Below are 25245 nucleotides of genomic sequence, written 5' to 3'. Positions count from 1 at the left end.
CAGCCATAAGGTTTGCAAAAGAGGTAGTGTTTCCTGACTTGGAGGGGTGTTTATCTAGTGAGGGGTTACATACAGCGTTGAAGTCGCCCATCCATACTGTATATTTACAGAAAAATTTAGCTGCATACTGCAACCCCTCCTTAATTACAACAGCACTGTAGGGTGGGGGAATATAAATATTCATTATTAACAGAGGCTCACCATTTATCCTGCAGCAAATAAATACATACCTGCCATAATGGTCTGTTTTAGCATTAAGGAGTTGAAATTGTAAGGACTTTTTTTTTTTTTTTTTAAATATCTTTATTTCAAATTTTTCCAAATATAAATAGCATACAAGTACAGTAAAAAAAAAAAAATCTAAGAAAATAGTCTCCATATTTTTCCTATACACAGTGATCTATCACTTGCTTACAATATAATGCCAAGTACACACCACACAACTCTCCGCCAGACTCCCTCCCAGACCCACCCGCCAAATAGCCCCTCTCCATGCCGCAGGCAAATCCACCAGGAGAATCCAACAGAAAACTGAGCGGCGTGCCCCCAGCACAACAGGTGTCCTTCCCCTTCCCTATAGATCTGTTTCACACTCTAATGTCATACCTTCCACCATGGATATTAATTTATAGCACTGTGTCTTTTATGTGACCTTTCTCGTATCTTAAGTTCCTATACCCCCCACACGCAAGTGCCAGTTCCCACCATTCAAGCCTCCATTCACTCCCCCCCCCCCCCCAAGGGTCAGTCCGTCTCGTTGTTTGTAAGGACTTTTTAAACAAAAGAGACACCCCTCTGGAGTACTGACAGTATGTTGAATGATATGACCATCCAATCCAGCCTCTGCGCAGAGCCATCACTTTATCTCCTGAAAGATGAGTCTCCTGCAATGCTATCACATCTGGTTTGTGCCTGGCTATGTAGTTAAGAACTATGTGGCGCTTCCTGGAATCATTCAAGCCTCTAACATTCCAGCTCATAAACCTAAGCGATTGTACCTGTGTTGTGCTACGTGACATCTAGACTGAACTCACTATGTGCCTGTACGTCTGCATTGAAATCCCCTTGTCTATGTAAGTTTATTGACTGTAAACCTCGGTTTTGAACGGTGAGAGTTATCATAAATAACCTATGAGTATGTACGTGTAACAGTAAAAAGTAACATACCCCAAGAACCCGAGACCCACCCTGACTTACCATTTAACTCGGCAAGTCCTTGTACCCGAACAACGAACACTCATACACAGCAGGACAACAAACTGCCGCTATCTGCTGAGGGTAACCCAGAAAAGCCCTTAGTGGGGCGAAAACAAGTAGTTACGATCTGGCCGATCGCTCAACCGGCGAGCAGCCTAGATCAATCTATACGCTTTGGCTTTGAGACGGCAGGGAGAAGGGAGATAGCAAAACCTCCAGCCAGCTCCGAACTCCGTGCCATCCCGCTCCTAACGAGAGTTACGTATACACAGTTTTATATTGCATCCCAGTTCCGTTATATTTTAGTAAAATCAGAGAACATTTCTTACTTTACTTTATAAAGTTGTATGTGAGACAGGTATATAACAGTAATGAGCGGATAAGAAGGCAGAGTGAGAGGGATGGAGGAGGAAAAGAGGGGGGCAAAGGACAAAAGTGTAAGTATAAAAGGTGTGTAGATCCTGAAATCTAACCCATAGTCTTTATGCGCCAGAGTCCTCACTTATAGCGCCACTGAATCTCTGCAAACATAGCGTTCTGCAGCCAGTGGTGCAGTTTATAATTCGCTTGGTTAGTATCAGTCAGGCACAACAGGCACAATTAAAGTGGATTGCAAGGTATATTGTTTGGCATGTGCTAGGGAAGAGAGGGTAAATCGAAGCTAATTCCTTGCCTGCTGCATTCCTGCTGTCCTCAGAAATCCAATAACGCTGGAGGCTCCGGTGGTTGCGTTTGCATGGATAATGTCCAGTTCTAAGCAGCAATAAACGCCCAGTGCTCACTCATCCTTGTCACCCTCTTGCCGAGGTGGAGATTTACGAACTTTTGAGCGCGCTTCCAGCCAGCTCATCACAGCTTCGGGTTTAGTGAAAAAATGTGTTTGGTCATCTGCAATTACCCGGAGTTTAGAGGGGTAGAGCATAGCATATGTAAAACCAGCATCTTTAAGTTTCTTTTTAGCATTGAAGAAGGTTGCACGCTGTTTCTGCAGATCTATGGAAAAATCCGGATAAAATGACAATCTGGCATTTTCATATTTTACATCTCCCATTGCTCTAGCAGCCCTCAATACCGCGTCTCTGTCCCTGTAGTTCAGAAGCTTTAGTATAAATGTACGCGGAGCAGCTCCAGGGATTGGGATTTTGGGAGAGACCCTGTGCGCCCTTTCTACAATGAAGGCTGTGGAGAACGTGGCTCTGTCAAATAACTGTATTAATAGTTTCTCCGCAAAGTTCTCGGGTGAAGAACCCTCCGCTTTCTCTGGCAAGCCCACTATACGGATATTTGACCGGCGGTTACGATTTTCCAAGTCTTCGTGCCGCTCTTTAAGTGATCTTACCTCATGCTGGGTCTGCACAGTATCTTTTTTCAAAGGCCCCATCTGATCCTCCAACCGGCTTATACGGCCCTCTGTTTCTGTGACTCTGCCCCGGAGAGACTGCATGTCTGCCCGGAGGAGGGAGACATCCGATCTCACCTCCTCAAGTTTGGTCGTAATGCTGGTAAGGCTTTGCTGACAGGCAGATATCCCTTGCATAATCTGCTTGAGCGTAGGAGGTGCTGTCTCATCTTCTGAGGGGTCGTCGCCATCTTGTTCTTCCTCGTGGCGAAACTTGCGGAGCTTAGCCGCCGCTTCCGAGCCCCTTCTGGTCATGGTGAATGGATCTGAACTGATCCCAAGGGTTCACGGAGCTGAGGCGAACCGGTCCGGTTGTTAATTCTCACGGATTACTGCGGCAGGATAGAATAGTGCGGATGTAGGAGCGGGAGCTGATCTCTAGCACGTCCTCACCCCATGAGCCTCCGGCCACGCCCCCAGGACCACACAGTTTATGTCTGATTTTTATTTAAGGCACTTTTTATTTCCTGTATACAGGCTTGAATCAGATTCGTGTTTCAGGAATATTGAGCAAGTTGCCCGGCTATGAGCGCCGCACTGCAGACCTGGAGTTCCTGAAGCTCATGGAAAACCAAGAGAAGGCTAAAGCTCTGAAGGTATCCGGGATGCTGCTATAGACTTATAATATATGAGGAGTCGCAGGACCAGATGAGCAAAACGAACAATCCAAGGCTCCACACGCTCCAATATAAACATGCTATTGTGACAATGATCCATTCACATAACCATCATTGTCACGATTACTGCAAAAAAAAGAAAGAAAAGGAACTGTTGATATTGGAGTGTGCAGACCGTTTGGATTGTTTATAATTTAGGAGAGATGTCTGTTAGAGGAGTCCAGTATGCTCCGCACTGGGGTTCGTTGCAGAGACTCTCATTTTTCTGAAATTTCCTTGCCCCTCGGAGAAGGTTAACATGGCCACCCCAGTATAACAGATAGCAGCATCAGGTGGTCTTTGTCCCCAACCCCAGACAGCTGCTGTAAATGGCTAAGGGCCTGTTTCCACTACACGTGGATTCTGGATGCAGAAAACTGACTCCAATGAATGCCTATGGGAAATCTGCATCAGAAAAATTGCATTTGGTGGACACAGGCCCTTAGGCATTCATTATAGTCAGTTTTTCTGCATCCAGAATCCTTGTGTAGTGGAAACAGGCCCTGAACTGGGCAACAACTAATATTCTGATATGGAAGCTGTAACTGGCTCTGGATGCGTGTATTTTTTTTTAAGGTTTATGAGAACTCCTGGTGGGCCTAGGACCCTTTCACACTGAATTTCCGTCGCCGCTCTGTTGCTGCTCCCACGTCGCAGTGGCCATTGGTCTCTGAGACTGGCCACACTACTTGCAATGTGATGCAGTGGAAGTGGTCCAGATGCATATTACCTTGTTGGCGCACCCTGAGATGCTGGGGGGACAAAGTGGATGGACAAGCGCACTGTACCATATGTGAAATTGGCCTAAATGTTCAGATATTAAGGATGTTCCATAGTCTAGCATAATATTAATCACTTCACCCCCCTCCCAAGGGGTTTTTACCCCTACGAACCAGAGCAATTTTCACCTGTTGGCGCTCCTCCCTTTTATTGTATAATAACTTTATTACTATTTATCACAACAAAATGATCTATACCTTGTTTTTGTTTTTTTTGTTGTTTTTGCTTTGTTTTTTTTGCCACCAATTAGGCTTTCTTTAGGTAGTACATTCTAAATGCATTTTAACGGGAATTATAGGAAAAAAAATTTTGAGCCATTATAGTTTCAAAATAAAACGTGCTACCATAATTAAAACCCACGTCCCGGTTATTACACAGTTTAAAATATGTCCCTATCACAATGTATGGAGACAATATAATATTTGGAAATATAAATGTAATTTTTCTGGGGGGGGTTTGTGTCCAGTCCATAATTATAGCCCCTATGTAGTAAGATAACAGTAATTTACCCTCATAAAATACATATTAAAAAAAGCTGAGCCCCTAAGGCAACTATTTATCTTTTTTTTTGGGGGGGGGGGGGGGGGTAATGGAAGTAAAAGGGATACATTTTATTCATTTTTAATTATAATGTATGGTGTGTGTAAAATGTTACAATTACATTTCATGACTTGGTGCATCACTCCTAAAATGTCCTGAGTTGACCTATATTTCAAATGAGTTTGGCTTATTTTGCAGGCAGAATTACAGCTTCTGAGGAAGAATCTTGTAGCAGCAAAGCAGAATAAAGAGCTGTTGATTGCCAAAAAGGAGAAGATCGACAATGACATTCAGAAAATGGTAATACCCTGTAGCTTCTCCTGGGCGCGAGAGCTTAGTAGTAAAGACAGGGTGACGTGATTTGATTTACTGCTACATGCCTTTGTCATTGTGGTATTATAGAAATGTGCATATGAGAGGACGGTGCAGCTGGGAAGAGCCTTCCTGAGCAGGACACAGGATGCCACCCATGTCCAGGATTTGACACACGAGGATCTTCTGGAGAAGCTAAACCTTCCGAGCATCCAGAGTGTCCTTCAGCAGGAGAGGGCGCGGCTCGTGGCTGCTGAGAGGGAAGTCATCAGGAGACAACAGGAAGCATCCAGCAAAGCCAGATACCTAGAGGACACACAGAGGTACAGTGGGGGTGGGAGCTACTCCAAATTCAAAACAAAAAAGCTTTATTGTCAGGAATAAATACATTTAGTATTGCCAAAGCAAAACACTTGCATGGGAGGGGGTGGTTGTGGAAATAGGGGAAGGGTGTGGAGGCTATAAGGGACAGTATAGGGGGCTGGGCTATATAGTCCATAGGGTGTAGGGGGCAGTATAAGGAGTCTGGTAGCTGTAGGTCTACTAATTCAACAGAAGAGTCCACTTTCATTAAATTGTACCTAAAGTTAAATATGCCCCAGAGTGGTACTCTGCAGGTTGCCACATTTGGTGAGGATCGGCATGGCTGTAGGTGAGGAAGAGGCCATACTTAGGCGGCATATTTAAATCATTTAAAGTATCAAAACAAATTCTATGTTGTCAACACAGTCCACACAAGTTATAGTAGAGTAGCATGAATAATGTTTAAAAACTGACCTTTTTTGTAGCAGAAAATACAGGTTTTGTTTAGCCACGCCCCCTCCTGAAAAACATGCCATGGCAGTTTTCTGCCCTTGCAAAGGTTTCTAAGAGATCATGACACGGGAGGGTGGGAGGCGGCTTTTACTGAGATACAAAATGGCAGTACAATATTTTGACAGAGATGAGTACAGTTATATGGTAGAAGTATTATACAGTACCTGTACAATGAATTGCGATGGGTACATACAAAATAGTGTCGGTGCATTTTTTTTCCGACTCCAGGCACCCAAAATTGCTCCGACTCCGACTCCACAGCCCTGAAAATAATGCATGCTACCATAATTAAAACCTATGTATTTTATTTGCCCATTTGTCACGGTTAGTACACCATTTAAGTTATGTCCCTATCACAATGTATGGTGTCAATATGTTATTTGGAAATAAAGGTGCATTTTTTTCAATTTGCATCCATCACTATTTACAAGCAAATAATAATAATAATAATACAAATTACTATTTGGCCACAAGATGGCCACAGTGATTTTTTTTTTTCCTCATCCTGTAAGCGAGAGATCTTGCTTACAGGAACTGAAGGGGTTGACGTGGGACATAGAAAAACCGCGGCTTTTCAGAGAAAGCCATCGTTTTTTCTTAAGGGGACATAGATCAATGAGTGGGATCTTCTGTATTCCCATTCATTGATCTCAAGGCGGCAGGAGCAGCAGTGCAGGCTATCTGGACGGATATATCCGTCCAGATAAACCTAAAGCTGGCCACTAACGGTCAAATTTCTAGCGAAAAATCGTTCGAGCGATCAGAAATTCTGATCAGATTGGTTGTAAATCTCAGTTGATGGGCACAATCGATAATGAACGATTATAAAAACAATCGTCTGATTGAATTTTCATTGAACCAAAATTTGGATTTTCTTGTTGGTCGTGATAGATAGGAAGCAATGATTGGTTAGTTGGTGTAGTGAACGATTTTTCGTCCGATCAGAATTTCTGATTGCTCGAACGATTTTTCGCTAGAAATTGGACCGTTAGTGGCCACCTTACGTGGTTAAAATAGCAGTGCTGGCACCACCCATCCACATGGAAGCCAGAAAGCTTTGCTGGTTTCCAATTAAAATTCCACATCAGGTGACACTGCTGTCCAATTGGACTGTTTGTCACCTGGGTATGCTTCACTGTCTGGCCCGCAATGACTTCTGCATCATTTTATGTATACTTGCCACCCCCCCCCCCCCCCCTCCAGCAGTCTGAAGTATGCTGACCTGGCCCTTGACCCTTGTGGGTATATGTATATGTAGATAGATAGATATATAATTTTTTTTTTTTTTTTTCACTGGAGTAAAATGTGCCATAAATGTATTTCCTGTTTTGCTGTCACTTACAGTCAGAGCTGTGGAGTCGGTACAAAAATCTTCCAACTCCGACTCCGGGTACCCAAAATTGCTCAGACTCCGACTCCTTAGTCTAATACTTAACAGGGCTGTGGATTTTGTACAAAAATCATGCGACTCCCGACTCCTCCGTTTCTGAAACTCCGACTCCGGGTGCCCAAAATTGCCCCGACTCCAACTCCGACTCCACAGCCCTGCTTACTGTAAGCAGCAAAAATCTGTCAGGTTTTGGACTAGTCCATCTCCTCACGGTAGATGCTTTGTCATAAATGAATATTGTACAAAAAAAAATGTATTCATTACATTATTTTCACTACAGTTTCTTTTAAAGCTTTGGATTCTGAGTAACTTGGTTTACTGTAGTAACTGGCTAATCTGTTGTGTTTGAGGATGATACCATTTAATACTCTACTCCCTCTGGCCATCTACATAGTATCCTAACTGCATCCGGAAATTCCTCATTCTCCTCTGTTTTCCAGGTCGCTGAAATCCAAGATGGAATCCTGCCAGAAAGATATCAGTGCAGCAGGAGAGAGGCTCCGGCAGCTAAAAGTAAGGCCACTTATTTCTGCGTGTGAAGCCCACTAATGACTGGGGCCTCATTCACACCTAAAACACAAGCGTTTTTGTGAGCTGTTTTTTTTCCCCTCTCCCGGCGCTCCACTGCGCGCTGTTTCTGGGGAAATCGCTTTTCCAGAGAGGTTTTGTAATTCGCTCCCTGACGCAAGGCAGGAAGTGAACTCTTTGACCCGGAAAATACGATGTATTTGTTCTAAAAAACCGCAAACGCTGCATAAAGCGGTTTTGTGAGCGTTTAGCGCTCTTCCTATACCTTCCTTTATAGCAAAATGCCCCAAAAATGGTCCAGGCATCGCTTTGCTGCACGGCACGAACCGCACTGATATGAACCTTCTCATAGAGATTCATTGCACAAGCATTTTGTGGGCGATTTTAAAAATTGCCTTTGCTTGAAAAAAAGGCTGAGAAACGCCCCTAATGTGTACGATCCCTGAGAGATGATTGCTCTGTTCATAGAAAGCTATTCAGCAGCTGATGTCTGTCCATGCTCTGGGGGTAGAGGAGGAGCTTTGAAGAGTAACATGATTCAGAATTTGGGGATGAACTGGCATTTCCCATAGAGATTGTTTCAGTTGAGTTGAAGAAAAAGGCTTCTTTAGATGTCCAGTCAATCCACAAGCATTAATAAAGCAGTATTCAGGGGTCTGTATAGTCCAGTGTCCTGCAAGGAGAAGCCAGCTAGCGATTAGTCGTGTCTAGAAGAACTCATGGAGAAGCATGTGATTTGTTTGATCAGCTGATAGATTTGCAAAGCCCTGATTTGCTGTGATCACATCCTGCTTAAGCACATGATGACGACTAGCAAATCAGAGACTTGCATATCTATCACCTGACCAAACTGATCACATGCTTTTCCATAAGTTTTAGACCAGGCATGGGCACACTTGGCCCTCCAGCTGTTAAGGATCTTAAAGTCCCACAATGCATTGCAGGAGTCTGAAAGCCACAGTCATGACTCATAAAGGCAAATGCATTGTGGGACTTGTAGTTCCGTAACAGTTTGCCCATGCCGGGTCTAGATACACTCACGTTGGTTCTCAGGCAGGGCAGCCAGTCGGTGCCATCTGTTCCAAGTATCTGGCCTGTGTACAGCAGCTCCCGATGCTTCTGCAGGAGATCCAGATTGACGGATCACCTTTGAGTGCAGGCTGATCCTTCTCCTACTCGCCCTGCCTGCTGTATGTCCTTCCCTTGTGCCGCTTGCTGTTGTCTCTCCGGGTCAACTGGAAACTTAGTGAATCAATTTGTAGAAAAAGTTTAATCAAGCCTCACTTGCCAATATAATATAACGTTTATTAGGACACCATGTCAGAGCAATTATCAAAAACGACACAATTAAAAACAATGAGGAACCAAAGGATGTAAGCTGGCTCACCCTCACTCATACATGCATCACACCAGCCATGCACACCCCAAGCATATTATGTATAACCCAGATACACAAGCCTCAATTGTGGCGCACCTATAGCTCTCTCTATACTCCAGTAGATGAACAAAGAAAAAAGAGGGAGCGTATTCTCAATATGAGACTAACAGATGTACAGCAAAAAATTATACAGTTTGACTTGAAAAAGGTTTTGCAGTCCATAACAAGCCTGTTAATAAAAACGTTTATGTCCTGATAGACAACAGCCGCTAGTTAGAATAGCAGGCATATCCTGTTGGTTGGTAAGTCCAGTCAAACAGCCACATTTGCATATCAGCATAAGCTCAGCTGGTTAGTAAGCGAGAAAAATGGCTTCCTTCTTATCACTGTATAAGGTGATTTCACAAGCTTGTACCTTATGTCCATGCACTTAGGATTTGCAGAGCCCTGATAGCTGCGTCCCTTCTGCAGACAAGGTGTATCCACCTGTGACGAGGATACTCATAGACAGTCTTGGGTAGCTAGTAGTGTCTGCCTCGCGATCTACCTGCGCTTGCATTACCATCGGCGAGCTCGCAGGGATCAAACGAGGCTTGCTTGCATCGAGGGTAGAGTGGTGGGTGAGGCCGGCCTCCTGTAGCTCCTCCCTGCAACTGGAAACTGTAAGAGGGTCCTAGGTGGCGACAGTGGTCTTCATGATAGGCTTCCCTCCCTTTTTTAGGTAAGTATACAACCTTTTATTTTAAAATCACGTTTGGTTCGTTTTGGCAGAAAATATTACACATGAACAGATCACAATTCCTTTTTTTTTTTTTTTTATTCTACTTGAATCTTCAGCAATTTATAATAACATTTGTTTGTTTTATTAGAATGCACAGAGACATGTAAGCTAGTGACACGTTTCGCCCCGAACTGTCGCCCAAGTGATAAAGTCCCGATCCCTGTGGGTGACTTTGAACTGATTTTTTTTCAGCTTGCTTTACAGTGTGTAGTCTTAAAGTGGATCTGAGATAAACTTTTACTCATTGCATAAGTGTGTTTGTTTCATATAGTTTATAGGGCATTCATCAAGCCAAATACTTTTTTGTTTTAATACTCTAATTCCCTATAAACTAAACAAACCTTGCCCACAGCTTTCACAGTGCCTTGGCACTGTAGCAAGGGCTTATGGGAGCTCAGTCTGGGCAGGAGGAGGTTACTAGCCATAGATTTCAGAGAGAGGAGGAGAGGGGATTGCATTTACACACAGGCAAGCTGATAGCATCTCCGGCCTTTAGCCTGTGACAAACCGAACATGGCTGCCCTAATTGTATCACAGGAATAAATATTCATAAACTTTCGAAGCTGTTTGCTTCTAGATTTGGTGTGTAAACCATCTAAACTGTACATAAGATATACAGACAAGTTACCTGTTGTTGTTAGTTTTTTATCTCGGATCCGCTTTAAAGGAAACCTAAAATGAGGGAAATGGAGGCGGTCATATTTGATTTCCTTTTAAACACTGCAGTTTGCCTGGCTGTCCTGCTGATCATCTGCCTCTAATACTTTTAGCCATAGCCCCTGAACAAGCATGCAGCAGATCAGGTACTCTGACTGAAGTCTGACTATTAGCTGCATGCTTGTTTCAGGCTTGTGATTCAGACACTACTGATGCTAAAGAGATCAGCAGGGCTGCCAGGCAACTGGTATTCTGTAAAAGGAAATAAATATGGAAGCCTCACTTTAGGTTACCTTTAAGATGATGGAGTGTTTAGTGGTATATGGGCAGCTTCTAATCCCCCACTAACGGCGTAGATGCTAGCAGATGATTCGTCAAACCTGCCCTTTGAAGAGTGATCTGCCCTGGGAGGGAGTCAGCTGCAAAATGAACTTTGCCCCTTATTTGCATACGAGATCACTGAAAAGATTTTTATTGCGGTAATCAGAACCAAATATTATTATTTTATTTTTTTTTATGTAGGATGAAGTGGTCAGTCTGAAAACTCAAATAGAGAAAACAGAAAAGAAAAAATCAGAGTTGAAGGTAGGTGGCGCTGTTCTTTCAGGATTTTGCAGTTGGTTTAAAGTGTAGCCGAGGCGATATGTGACATGAGATAAACGTGCATGTACAGTGCAAAACATTAATGACCAGGCTGTTTTTAACTTTATTTATTTCGCTGTCTGAGAGTTAATTTCTAGGCATGGAAGTGGCTGCTTCTGTCTTGTTGGTAGCTTGTCGGGAATATAGTAAACATCACTGATAAGCTAATTACAGTCAAAGTTTTCCTGGCAGAATTAAACTTTTGAGCTCCGGGAGAGAGATAGAAAGGTCAATAGTTCATGCATTCAACCTACTTTGTAAATGTTTTTAAATGTAAAAGTAAACCGTGGTATACTTGGTAATTTTTAGGAGTAGGAGGATAAATATACTGTAACAGTATCTCATCAATTTTTCACCCTGGGTTGACTTTAAGGGTCAGACACAACGGGCAAAAATCGTCCAACATGAACGACTCATCATTCAGAGATTGTTCCGAAATTGTGCAATAGATAAAGAATCATATGAAAGGTTAAACAAATGATCCACAATGTGCATTTCCAATGACAGTCGTGGCAGATCACTGTGACAGATTATTGTTTATAGTTGGCAGTGTGAACAGACCTCTGAATGATAACTAACCCATGTGTGCAAGAAGGCTACAGCGGCTTTCCCATCATTTAATCTCAAGGGGCCCATACACTGGTCGATTTCAGGGATTGATAGATTCTATGGAATTGATCAGAAATCCGTTCTATCAAATGGAAAATCTAGGTCGATCTGCTGCTGGCAGCAGATTGATGGCCTGTAGAGTTGCATTGGATCTAATGGTCCAATAATGCATTTAGATCGCTTTCCAATAGATTTCATTCTGAAATCGATTGGAAATGTGTTTCTAGTGTGTGACATACATCAGATTCCGGTCAGATTCGACTTGACAGGCATCTGACAGAAATCTGATGGTTGAATCTGCTGCAAAGCTATAAGTGTATGGCCACCTTTTAGTCATCAGTTTTGCCTGTTGTCCATAGTCACACATAGTTTTCATCTTGTTGTATCTTCTGTTACCAACCTTTGTGGGTATAAACCAGGGCTGTGGAGTCGGTCCAAAAATCCACCGACTCCGACTCCTCAGTTTAGGATTCCACCGACTCCACGACTCCGACTCCTCTAATTTGCATATTACAATTTTGTTGATTAAAAGTATGTAACATGAAATCCGTCTCTTAACTGCCAACGCTTAGGAATTTTACAAGACAACTGAAGTGAGAAGGATATGTAGACTACTATATTTATTCCTTTTAGACTAAAACTAGTCCTTGGTAAGAGTACTTGTAAAAGGTACAAACCGGAACAAAGAACATCTATCAGGCCCTAGGCAATGTAAGTGTGGGTACATGTAAGAATGATGTGCAGGTACTCTGCAGGGGAAGAAGGAGATTTTAAACAGACAACACCTCTGTGTTCAATGTGCACAGCATTCTCAGTGGATTCCCTGCAGCTCTGTGGGGAGTGCATATGTAGAGTATAGTACTACTGTGTAACAAAGTAAACCTGAGACAGATGAAATTAAAGTTTTATACATACCTGGGGCTTCCTCCAGCCGCCTTCAGGATAATCAGTCCCTCGTTGTCCTCCTCCATCCCCTGGATCTTCTGCTATGAGTCCAGGTACTTGAGCCAGTCAGGCGTAGTGCACATGCACACACTCGTGCAGCACTATTGCGCAGGTGCAGAATGTTCCTGGCTGTGGGAGCGGCATGCGGCTGGACAGCGCTGACTGGCTGAATTACCAGGACTCATAGCAGAAGATCCAGGTGGTGGAGGACAGCGAGGGACTGATTAGCCTGAAGGGGGCTGGAGGAAGACCCAGGTATGTATAAAACTTTACTTTTCATCCGTCTCAGTTACCCTTTAATTTGTAGTCACCAAACCAAATTTTAATAACATATAAAATTATTTGATTTCATCAGCAAAGGGAGTGCATACATTTGCATAAATCAGCATCAATGCAGAATTATTTCCACCTCATTGACCATCTCTATTAGTGACACGGCTACACATCAGGCTTTATACTTACAGCATAGATGTTATTTAGTATATATAAGAGATTCCTGTGTACACATCATATATACAGTCACAATCAGATATGTATATCTGACCTTAAAAATACGGGGACTGCTTTATTGAAGCAGCACAAGTAACTAATTTTGATTGGTTTATTTCATTTTTGTGGACTAAGCACAGCTATTACTGTATTTATACTGTGTATATATACATTACTTTTAATGACTATTATCTGAGAAATAGAACATTTTATCATATTTTCTATTTTAATTACAGTTACAAATTCATTAGGAGTCGGAGTCGGTGCATTTTTTCCCGACTCCGACTCCGACTCCAGGCACCCAAAATTGCCCGACTCCACGACTCCGACTCCACAGCCCTGGTATAAACTTATACCACCAGCCCTTACATTCTTACACTAGGTTGGGCTCCCGGTGTCCGTGTGGTTTTTCTCTTCCTTACAAGTATGGAGGCTGACATGTTGATTTCCTTTTAAATAATACACATTGCCTAGTTGTCTTGCTGATCCTCTGCCTCTCATAATTTAAGCCATAGGCCCTGAACAAGCATGCAGATCAGATGTCTGACAAATCTGACAAGATTACCCGCATGCTTGTTTTAGGTGTGTGACTTAGACCCTACTAACCAGAAAGATCAGCAGGAAATAATAAAAATACATAAAATGGCAGCTTCCATATCCCTCTGACTTTGGGTTCATTTTAGATACATTTTCCTGCAAGCCACAATTATCTTATTGACCATTTCTAGCTGGCAATCTAGGGTGGTCCAAGTCACCTCCTCTTCAGTGCTTGTGTCTTTCTTGTCCCCCCAGCAAAGCATACAGCGGATGAGAGAACGGATCAGCCAATACTCAGAACAGCAGTTGGCTCGCCATGCACCAGCAGAACTCTCTGAAGAAGACCAGGAGATAGTGAACCGCAGGCTGCAGCGCCTTCTGCTTAGAAAACAGCTTTATGAAGAGCGAGAGAGGATCCTCCAGAAGCTGAAACAAGACCTGAAATGAGGACTCTACACTGTAATATCTCGTGGTTCTACAGCGTGTCCTTGGTGTGCAATAGCTTACCAGAACGGAAGGCGTGACCCCAGAGGTGGTTGTGCTTTTTCTTCTGTTCCTCATAGTAAAGCATCAGTCCACAAAGGTGTTGGACACAGCAGCTCCTCCGACAGCAGCGCTGTTTTGGTCAATAGACCTCAAGCTGCACAAAGTAATGTCTGTGCAGCTTAAGAAAGGTCTATTGACCGAAACAGCGCTGTTGGAGATGTTGGTCATGCTATCTTTTTACTAATAAAGAGCTATACTACTACAGATGGTGCTGACTTGACTACGGAGGAGTTGTGGGAGCGTCTGGAGTGCAGAGACGCTGAAGATCATAGCACATCGCTTTTCCCCTCCACTGGGTGCTTGCTATACACTGATCTTCTTGTGGACACAGCAGCTAGTCCCTGCTGGCTGCTGTCTATTCCTGCCTACAAGAACTTCCATTCAGGGACAGGTGCATTAGCATAAACTAGATGCATGATTTGAATCCCTTCCTGTTGAAGCATCCAGATAGGGATCAAAGTTGAACATTCAAAGCCTGTTTGATAGTTTACCTGGGTTGCAATCCATACAGTTAAATATGGCTGGTTTACTGAGGTTGGAGTGCACAAGTGAATCAGAAAACCTGGAATGGATGTGTTCAAAACTGCCTATTACCATATATATTTGCATATAAGCCATATTTTTTGGGTCAGATAATATGCGAGTCATGTGTGGGAATATCTTCTTGTTCCTGGGAGCATCTGTGCAGCTGTGCTTGCTGGATGACTTCCTCCTTGTCCTGGCTAGCCACTTCCCGTTTCCCTCGCATCTGACATCTAGTGGCTGAGTACGAAGCTGTAAGCTAGATGGAAAGATGGCTTCCGACAGACCAGAAGATGCCTGCAGCAAAAACAGCTGCAAGGGATTGTGTAATTACGCAATTTTGCCATACTTTGTGTTTCCCGTTCAATACAACTGTTCCAGAATCTTTCTATATTAAAATGCATCCTTGTAGCAGACATACAAAAACTACATCGAACAGGGTTATAATCCCCATTCAAATAAATTAACCCTTGTTACTGCCTATTGCAGATGTGCTCCACATCTCATTCCATCTCTCCAATGCTTCAGGTTTTAACTGCTTACTTTTTTCGCTGGAGTTGTTCTTTTAACTACTTAAGGACCGCCTCACACCAATGGGCGTGACCGCGGTGGCAGCCCCAGGACAGCCTAACGCCAATTGGCTGCAGTTTCCCAGGGAACAGCCACGGGCATGCGCGATCGTTCCCTGCAGCTTCATGGAATGGAGTTCCGCGAATAGCTGCTTGTAAACGTAAGGGGAAAGAAATCCTCTTTGTTTACAAGCGTACAGCGCTGCCAGGAGCCGCAGCTCTGTACGAGATCGGCGATTCCCGGCCTCTGATTGGCCGGGGAGCACTCTCCTGTCATAGGCTGATGCCTATGAGAGGCGGAACAGGATGGATCGCCGTCCTGTTACAAATTAGATGATGGAGGGGGGCAGAGGAGAGAGCCTCACTGAAGCATCTGAAAAAAAAAAAAAAAGAAATAAACCAAGCCTGCAGCGATCAGACCCCTCCAGCGGCATGTCCCCTTAGGGACAAAAAAGAGGAGGTGAGTCTGATCGCTGGACACCTAAGCTGGGCTGTGCAGGAGGCTGAAAAGCCTGCACAGCCCAGCACTGCAAAAATGAGCCTGGTCTTTAGGAGGAGGGGGGGGGGGGGGGTTACCACTGCGGTCGTCAAGTGATTAAAACGCATGCCTGGGTCACATCAGAGCATTGTTAGTCGAGGCTAGAGACCCTTAGTAAACCCAGGCCAGGTTTTCTGACATAAGCGTCTCTAGCCTCGACTAACAATGCACTCATGTGACCCAGGCATGCATTTTTAAAGGACCACTCCAGCAAAAAAAAAGTAAGCAGTTTAAAACCTGACAGAACTGAGGCTTTCGACTAGTCCATCTCTTCATGGGGGATTTTAATTTCCTGAATGGCAGTTGCTAATTCTAACTGACAAGTGTATGCAAGTAAGTAGCAAGGCTGGCATCTTTACCTCCTCCAAGAGGAGGTTGAATAGTTTAAAACCTGTTGATTCTGCTGCATTTTAACTGCTTAATTTTTTATTTTTGCTGGAGTGGTCCTTTAAAACACATGCCTTGGTCACATCAGAGTATTGTTAGTAAATCCAGGCCAGGTTTTCTGGAATACTAGGGGTCTCCAGCCTCAAATGACACTTAAGTAAATCAATGAAACGCCTCTTCTGTGAAGAGCACTGCATATTTAATAAGGGAGGGGCCAAGTTAAATTATTTTGTATTAAAGTTTATGTACGGTAAATGGTTTGTATGCATGCACAATGCCGCATTCTTTTTGAGGAGCCGCCACATGGGGCGGAGTTCTCTCCTCCTCATGATTAGAGGAGGAGCTATGTGGGGTGGAGTCCTCTCCCCCCTCCTCATGTTCAGCAATCTTTTGGAGGAGTAGCCACATTGGGCGGAGTCCTCTCCCTCCTCATGTTATGTTTTTATTTCACATGTTGTACATCAGCACCTCATACTATTTATTGTTCAGCACTGCATCATATGTGTGATCATTGTTAGCTTTTAGTTTTAAAGCACAAGCTGTCATTTTTATGTTTTATTTTTCCTATGTTCTAATTAATTTTACATAAACTTGAATTAAGGCCCAGCCAGTCTAGTATGTGTACCAAGTTGTTAGGAGGACACTGTTTATGCAGTAGCTCGGTCCAATGTTTGCCTAAAACGGTGGGTTTTAAAGTCACATTAAAGTGGACCTGAGCTCTTGCAAAGAATAGACTGGAAAGTGTTCATTCCAGATAACAATGCTGTATAAATCAGCTGTATTGAGTTGTTACATTTGATGGTAGCTAAATAAACAAACAAGTGTTTAATCAGTAGTCATGACTCATAGGTGCTGGCTGTGCAGGAAAAGACAATGCTTTAACCCTTCCTTTGCTCCCTAAAAGTTCAGCCACTACATTTTCAGGGTTTTACTATGGGTGAATTAAAAAAAAAAAATCACATCTCTCTAGTGAGAGCACACATATTGCATTATATTAGCAAGAGCTTTAAAAAAAAAAAAAAAGCTTAGAAAAAGCTCTGGCAGTGTGGACCAGCCCTAACACATTTTTTTTTTTGGTGACCGTTAGGCCTCATTCACACTGGAGCATTTTACTAGCAATTTCAGCTAGTCTGTAAATCATTAGCACTTAAAGCATTATGACCATGCAAATCAGTGGTAGTGTTCACACTGATTTCAGCAAATTGCTAGTGATCATTAAAGAAACACTGAAGCCAGGCTAAATTCCTTTTAACTTGTATTTATGTTCATTACTATATAACCCAAGCTATATCACCACTATCCCGTGGCAAAAGGAGGGGTTCATACCCCCCAAATCGCCCCTGCAAAATCCACGACTTTCTTGGTCATGGATTTTGTTGCCCATGGAGGCAGAGCTTACGGCTGCAGCTCTTCCTCTATGCGTGTCAATCGCCGCACGAATCTCTGCCTCTCTCTGTGAAGGCAGATTGAGAGGGGCGGAGAGAGGCGGCGATCAGCCAGGATTGACGTGCTGAGAGGCAGGGCTGTGGCCATTAGCCCTGCCTCATTCAGGAAGCACTCCCTGGACTGAACAGAGGGGATTTGGGGGGTATTAACCCCTCATTTTGTCACAGGATAACGGCGGTTTAGCTTAGGTTATAGTGATGAAAATAACTAAAAGTTAAATGAAATTTAGTATCACTTCAGAGTCTCTTTAATATGGTGCATGCGTTTTTTTTTTTGTGGTTTTGGAACGATTGCCAGTATCACAAAATGCAATTGCTCTAAAATACCTCTCCTGTACCTTGAGAAAAAAAAAAAAAAACAGGAAAATTGCTTTCCAAAACGCCAGTGATTTTGCTAGCGTTTGATTTCCAGTGTGAATGGGGCCTCAGGCTGCTTGTGTAACCAGGAAGAAAAAGAAAACATCCTGACACCTTCCGTCCTTTACTTTATTGCATCGCTTGTATCATCGTGGGTTACATACCATAAGTATGTTCACCTATTGGTTCATGGTGGTGAGTTGGCCGTCGCAAGCCCCAACTGATGCCCGATACCCCCACCACCCCCACCACCAGCATGAACCAATAGGTGAACGCACTTATGGTATGTAACCCACGATGATACAAGCGATGCAATAAAGTAAAGGACGGAAGGTGTCAGGATGTTTTCTTTTTCTTCCTGGTTACAGCTGCAATTTCTTTTTCAATCCTGGATCCGACGTGCACACGTCCAAGCAAGCAAAGCATCAAGGGTCAATGGAGGAAGGGTGAGATAGAACTTGTTTACCTTGTGATTATTCACGTTTTTCTGCATGTAGTGATACATATGGGGAGTGCCACTCTACAAGCACTTTACACTAAAAACAGCCTCAGGCTGCTTGTACCTATGGTGCAGTGCAATTGTCCTGCAACAGGAGAGGCCCGGGGCAGGATCATTGCACTGCACTACCACGCACGGCACTACCACGCAGAGTGCCGACATTGTAATATGCATAGCTCCGCCTCCTGAACAGTGGCTTGCTTCCTGCTGGATAGGAAGTATAGTAATCACTGGGCCAGATTTATCAAGAGTGTCTGAGACAAAATATATTAGTAGGTTTTTAGAAATCCATGCAGACATTTTAAGAATCTGCACACTACTGAGCCTGCATTCATTACCTCAAAAAGCACCATCTGGTGAGATCTGTGCAAGCTTTTGCCTATCATCTGCGACTTGCTTGTGCATGGCTGCAACACTACAGCATCATCCAGGCTGCACAGAAATGTGGATGGTGCAGGTACTGTACTTAGTGTGCTCCCCTATCTGGTGAGACTTATGCTTCCCATGCAAACTGTTGCATTATTATTGAAGGCAAATCCCTGCGTATTCAGTACTGTGCATTTTGACACTTAGACACTATCTGTGCTCGCTCGCTGAAGCATTAAAAAGAAAAAAAATTACTCCCACTTATCAGGGCTGTGGAGCCAGAGCAATTTTGGGTATCTGGAGTTGGTTTCGTAAAGTGAGGAGTTGGATGATTTTTGTACCGACTCCACAGCCCTGCCAATTATTGACTGAATTAAGATACAGTATTATAGTACCACAGAATATTATGGTGCTTTATAAATTAATATATACTTTGTGCTTACGTAGAACAATTTCTGATTCATTAACCACTTTCCCTGCTGCCTTGGAGTTCACTGTAAAGGGATTCTACTTTATTGCTAATATAAAAACAATTTTGGGGAGGTAGGGTGACAGGAAATACATTAATTGTTGCACATTTGAGCCTTACATCATCTTCCAGATGGTCAGTGAGATGCAAAGAATTGCAAGTTTATTCAGGATTATGCAAATTAATGCATCTTGAAAATCCAATCAAATTTTATCTTGGTGGGATTTGATTGGTACATTTTCAAGCGGAATAATCCTGTATCAGCAGCATTTGCGTCTCATTGAACATCCCAGTTTCTAGACAGACAAAAGTTCTCATGTTAAGTTACGTAGTGCAGCACATTCTACAGTCAGTATGAATAATTGCCAGTATTTGGGCTTTCACACACTTTACCCATATATTATAGAAAGTACACTGACCTCATTTCTGGTAGCTTTGTGCAGTAAATATTTTGCAGGTAAAAAAAACCCACAATCTGTATTTTCCCTTTAGCATTTTCCAGCATTTCTAAAAGGTGTGGAAAAACATACATAAAGTACAGCATCTCAGTGGTAAATAAGTCTTCCATAAACTAATAGTATTTGGAAGGGGTTTTTTTTTTGGGGGGGGGGGGTTGGGGGTATTTGATTATGTAGCAACCTATGGAAAGTATATTTATAGGCATCCCCAATAAAATATAAATCCAATAATTTGGAGTTTTATTTCTACAATACTTTTCTATTACACAACCTCAATAGGAACTATGCCGTATAGTCCTAATGCTGCAGATAGTGTACAGGAGCCCCTGCACCTACCTAACATATTGTGGGGCTCCTGTAGCTAGGGAAACTCCCTGAGCAGCATGCCTGACACTGCCCCACACTGGCATACTGCTTTCAGCAAAAATTCCTTGCCCGGCACTGTCAGGCATACCGCTCAGGAGGTTAAATAATACCATTTGCCTGACTCTCCTGCTGATCAATTTGCTGCAGTAGTATCTGGATCTCACACCTGAAACAGGTATGCAGCTAATCCAGTCTGACGTCAGTCAGAGCACCTGATCTACATGCTTGTTCAGGGGCTGTGGCTAAAAGTATTAGACACAGGATCAACAGGAGAGCCAGGCAACTGGTATTATTTTAATAGTAAAAGCCACATCCTTCTCAGTTTAGGTTCCCTTTAAACTGACCGGTAAATTATGTGCTAACATGCCCCTGTATTTCATGAGAATTCCAATTTTTGCTAAAATGCCACACAATTTATGACTTAAAGGGAACCAGAGGCCCCAGAAAAAAGATTTTATACATACCTGGGGCTTCCTCCAACCCCATACGCATGGATCGCTCCCACACCGTCGTCCTCCACTTCCTGTATCCGGCATACCCTTACGCGTGCGGCTGCATACTGTGCAGCCGCGCATGTAAGGGTATAGAGGGAGCCCCTGCTGATGCAGAAAATTGGCCGCGTCCGCCGGAAGTGACGGGGCCCGGTACCGGCGGATCCAGGAAGCAGAGGATGGTGGCGTGGGAGCGATCCAGGCTTATGGGGCTGGAAGAAGCCCCAGGTATGTATAAAATCTTTTTTCTTTTTAGAAGTCCGGCGTCACTAGTTCCCTTTAACTTACCACGTGATAAATTATGACAAATCTACTAGAATAGCAAACTGCTTTTACCACATGCAGTAAAATACCACTTATATGGTAAAAAAAAAAAAAACACTAAGCCTACCAGAATTGAAGCCAATATTTGCACCCTTAAAATACCATGGATTTCACTGAAGATTTGTCCGAACCTCAAGAGTAGTCTTTATGAATGGTACCTTCACTCAGGGACGGGCAGAGGCAAGAGAGGCTCCAGCCTCAGGGCGCAGTGTAGGAGGGGGCGCACAATTCATTCAGCTGTCAGTCCTAATTGTGTTTGAAGCAGAAAGAAATAAGAAAAGGGGATACATAGCAGTGACTGCAAGCCAGATAACTAGATATTAAGGTGTTGGGTAGGTTGTGGGCCCTGTGGCCCTCTTAGTCTAATAGCAATCAGTGTGTGACGGCTGGGGTGGGAGGGATGGAGGGGCGCACCTTGGTGTCTCAGCCTTGGGTGCTGGTGGACCTGGTCCCGGCTCTGCCTTCACTGACATGTGACTAAGGCCTGTTATCGACGTGAAAGATGATGCCAAACAGGTGAAGTGAATGTGTAAATATACAACTATTGTTAATAGCCATTGGTCAATTAAGCAATATTACAACTTTAAAAGTAGCCAATGCTGCAGTTGTTGAACAGCAAACGATTATAGACACACCCCATTTAAAAGTGGTTTTAATGCATGCGCCATGGTTTGTAACTGATAAATTCCTTGATCTCAGTACACACACCACACGATAATAGTTTAAAAAAAGAAAAAAATCCAGCAGGTTGGATTGGGCTTTTTGGAACAACTTCGCTAGCAATCATTGGTTTTAATGATAGTTTTGTACATTTTTACCAAGGAGCTGAGACCTCCTGAAATAATAAAAAAAAAAAAATATATATAGTTGGATGTGTGTACAAAACTTAAAGGAATACTATCGATTCACATATTTTTTTGCAATTGACACAGGAATTGTTTGGGAAGTGCTGCTAAGTACTGGTGTATACATTTTAGTAGCAACTTCTGTTTACTGTTATCAAAATACATTCAAACTTTACTGACGCCAAAACTGACGGCTGACTGAGCCATGAGGAGGAGAGGGGAAATTCCCCTCACACTTCATCAGTTAACTCTATGTGTAACTGTGTGTGACAGAGAGAAAGCTGCAGCTTCTGTGTCCTGTTTCTGACTGATGTGTCTGAAGAGAGCAGAGGAAATGTAACTAATTGTCACAGCTTTTCATACTGTTTTTGCTTTCAGAGTTTGATATTTGCTTTCTGTAGTCTGATATGCAACTCTGGCTGTGCATTGAAGCAGACACCCCTTCTGCAATTGATTTGTCCCAATATAGCTAAATCCTACCCTCAAATTACAGTTTTTGTCTCTGATATGCATCGAACATGAAAAGTAGGAAAATGTTTACACAGCTACTTAGACATTATTTGCACACTGTCATTTTAGAACACTTGGGTATCGATAGTATTCCTTTAAGTAGACTTAGTACTACATGCCATTAACCCTTAGAATTCAGCATATGTCTTTAGGCACTTCTGTAGCCATATACCATAGTCACCTAAAAAGGTGCCTTTGTTTCCCCATACCCCTCTACAGTCTACATGAATGTTATACAAAGGCTTGTCTTGAAATATGAAACCAATTTTACTGATGCAGAATTATGCAAGAGTAACTGCAAATCTATGCAACTTGAAAAATGGACCAATTACATTTTTTTTTGAAAATGTATGCAGCTTGGGGAAAAAAAAAAAAAAAAAAGGAGCTCAACAACTCACACTTCTTTTGAATCACATGAGTTTTCTGCAGCATGCAAAATGCACATAATGTTACTCTATGGGCCACACCAAAAGAAAACTGTGTGTGTGTGTGTGTGTGCGTTCGTTCGTTCGTTCGTTCGTTCTTACTTAGATTGTCATTAAGTGGTTAATGAATATTCCTAACTTATTAAAACATCCTGTTTGAGCCTGTTAACAGCTCCAGGACATTTTAATAAGTCGCTTGATCCCGCTCCACACATGTGCACCAATCCCGCTGCTGTTTACCGTCAGGTCACTGTGATCTGGGAATGGGGGAAGAGGACCGAGCGGTCCTCTACCCAATCGCAATGCATGGAATGAATGGACATGACCACAATCAGCAGCCACCTTCATTAATAAAAACAGGATAGTAAAATGTAAAAAAAAGTGAACATTTCCTATAAAATGGGAGTGTTCACTTACCAAAAAGTAAAATTACATACTTAAACAACAATTGCACTTCCAAAGCCCCCCCCCCCCCAACAAATAGTTGCCTTAGGGACTCAGCTTTATTAATCTATATTTGAGGGAAAATTACTTTTACTCTACTACATAAGGGCTTGTAATTATGGACCGGACAAAAAAAACAAAACCTATATTTCCAAATATATCATCCATTGTGATAGGGACATAATTTAAACGATGTAATAATCATGACAACTGGGCAAATAAAATGTGTCGGTTTTATCCACAGGAGACCGTTTTATTTTGAAACTATAATGGCTGAAAACTAATGAATTTTTCCATTATTTTCTTATTTTTCTGTTAAAATGCATTTAGAATAAAAAAAAAAAAATTCTTAGCAAAATGTACTACCTACAGAAAGCCTAATTGGTGGCAAAAAAAAGTAATCATTTTGTTGTGATAAGTAGTAGTAAAGTATTTGGCGAATAAAAGGGAGGAGCGCTGACAGGTGAAAATTGCTCTAGTCCATTAGGGTAAAAACCCTGGGGGGTGAAGTGGTTAAAATAAAAACCACAAAACACCTGGGGGGAAAAAAAATAAATAAATCCACATGCAGGAATACTCATGGCAGAAAACACATGCTTTTCTGCATAGACAAGTGTCGCCCTAGCCTCACTAGCAGTGTTGGGAAGCAGACTGTTCAGCATTAAGTGTTACAAAGTGCTTCCACAAGGTATAAAGTAATTTTGCCACCTCCAAGTAGTATGAGGTTTTACCTGCACCATCTGCTTATAGTACTCAATATTTGTTCACCATCATACTACACGGAGGTAAAATTGACCAATCACCAATGTTGAGTGACTAATCACTGCCCACTTTTACCACCTCCATGTAGTATGAGAGCTTATCTAATCAATTTGTTCATACTATTCAAAATCTGTTGACCCCAATATTACAGTGCCGGTGCTACAATGCAGGCAAGGGGGGGGCAATTGCCCCCAGAGTCCATAGAGCCCCCCAGGTAAGTTTTCTTTTTTTAGCCACAGGTATGCAGCATGTGTTGTGCGGGTGAAGGAGGTTAGGCAGTGGCAGGCAGGGAAAGGAGGCAGTAGCTCCCCGAGTGCTCTCCCCCCAAATGCTGTGTAGTGGGCAGAGCAACAGAAGGACCCCGAGGGTACTACTCACTTGTCAGCATTGTTGGGAAGTCCAGAAGGTCTTCTCCACTTCATTCAGTCACAGCGTCTCCTCTCTGCTGCCCTCTAGTGGCTCCTCAGTATCAAATCAAAGATAGCTTTATTGGCATGACCAAGATTCATTACAGGTATTGCCAAAGAAAGGGGGAAAAAGGGGGTACATGGGACCGGGTGGGGTAGGGGACAGTGGCTAAGCAGGCTGTGGACTTTTTTTTAGTTTTACAGTTCTGTTATGCTCCTCAGTCTGTGGCATGCTGTGACAGTGTGCAGAGGTTGTCACTGTGGATTTCTCTTCTCCTAGTAGGATATAGGTTTTTCTCTCATCTTCTAGTGTGAGAAAGTCTGGGAATAGTTCCAACAATTTCTTAAAGTAAGTGTCCCTGGTTGCAGTATATTTGGGGCAGTGCAGCAGGAAGTGGCTTTCATCCTCAAGGGTCTTCTGCTCACAGTGTTGGCATAGTCTCTCCTCCCTGGGTTTGTACGTCTGTCTGTGTCTCCCAGACTCTATTTCGAGGTTGTGAGCACTCAATCCGTAGACACTCAGGATTTTCCTCTCGAGAGTTTTTCAGCTTTTCCAGGTATGGGGCCATTTTATATTCTCTTTGTAGAGACTGGTATATGGTTAGCTTTTAGGCTGTGGAAAAATGGAGGAGTGAAATAAAAAACAGTCTTCTTTGCTCTTAGCGGTGGTGTGTTTTATCTGGACTTTTGTTATGACCTGTGGGTCGGAGGGAGTATAGAGCTGACCACAACTTCAGTGCACACGGCTTTTCTTGGTCTTCATTGTGCAGCAGTACTGCACCGCTGGAGGAGTTGCTGTGACAGTGAAGCGGAGAAGACTTTCTGGATTTCCCAACAATGCTGACAGGTGAGTAGTACC

General features: G+C 43.0%; 1 protein-coding gene across 1 annotated transcript in view; it reads left to right on the top strand.

Moving 5' to 3' along the window:
* The window catches only part of LOC137547270 (cingulin-like), a 42881-nt gene extending 27038 nt beyond the window's left edge, over positions 1-15843 (top strand). The window contains exons 5-10 of the mRNA XM_068270684.1: positions 3074-3192; positions 4771-4872; positions 4975-5207; positions 7531-7603; positions 10957-11019; positions 13912-15843. Coding sequence (XP_068126785.1) covers positions 3074-3192; positions 4771-4872; positions 4975-5207; positions 7531-7603; positions 10957-11019; positions 13912-14103 — 782 coding nt within the window. The 3' untranslated portion in view covers positions 14104-15843. The remainder of the gene's footprint in view (positions 1-3073; positions 3193-4770; positions 4873-4974; positions 5208-7530; positions 7604-10956; positions 11020-13911) is intronic.
* The last annotated feature ends 9402 nt before the right edge of the window (positions 15844-25245 follow it).

The sequence above is a fragment of the Hyperolius riggenbachi genome, chromosome 2 (assembly GCF_040937935.1).
Source record: "Hyperolius riggenbachi isolate aHypRig1 chromosome 2, aHypRig1.pri, whole genome shotgun sequence".
In the NCBI taxonomy this organism is placed as follows: Eukaryota; Metazoa; Chordata; class Amphibia; order Anura; family Hyperoliidae; genus Hyperolius; species Hyperolius riggenbachi.
This window is presented reverse-complemented; position numbering and strand designations above follow the sequence as displayed.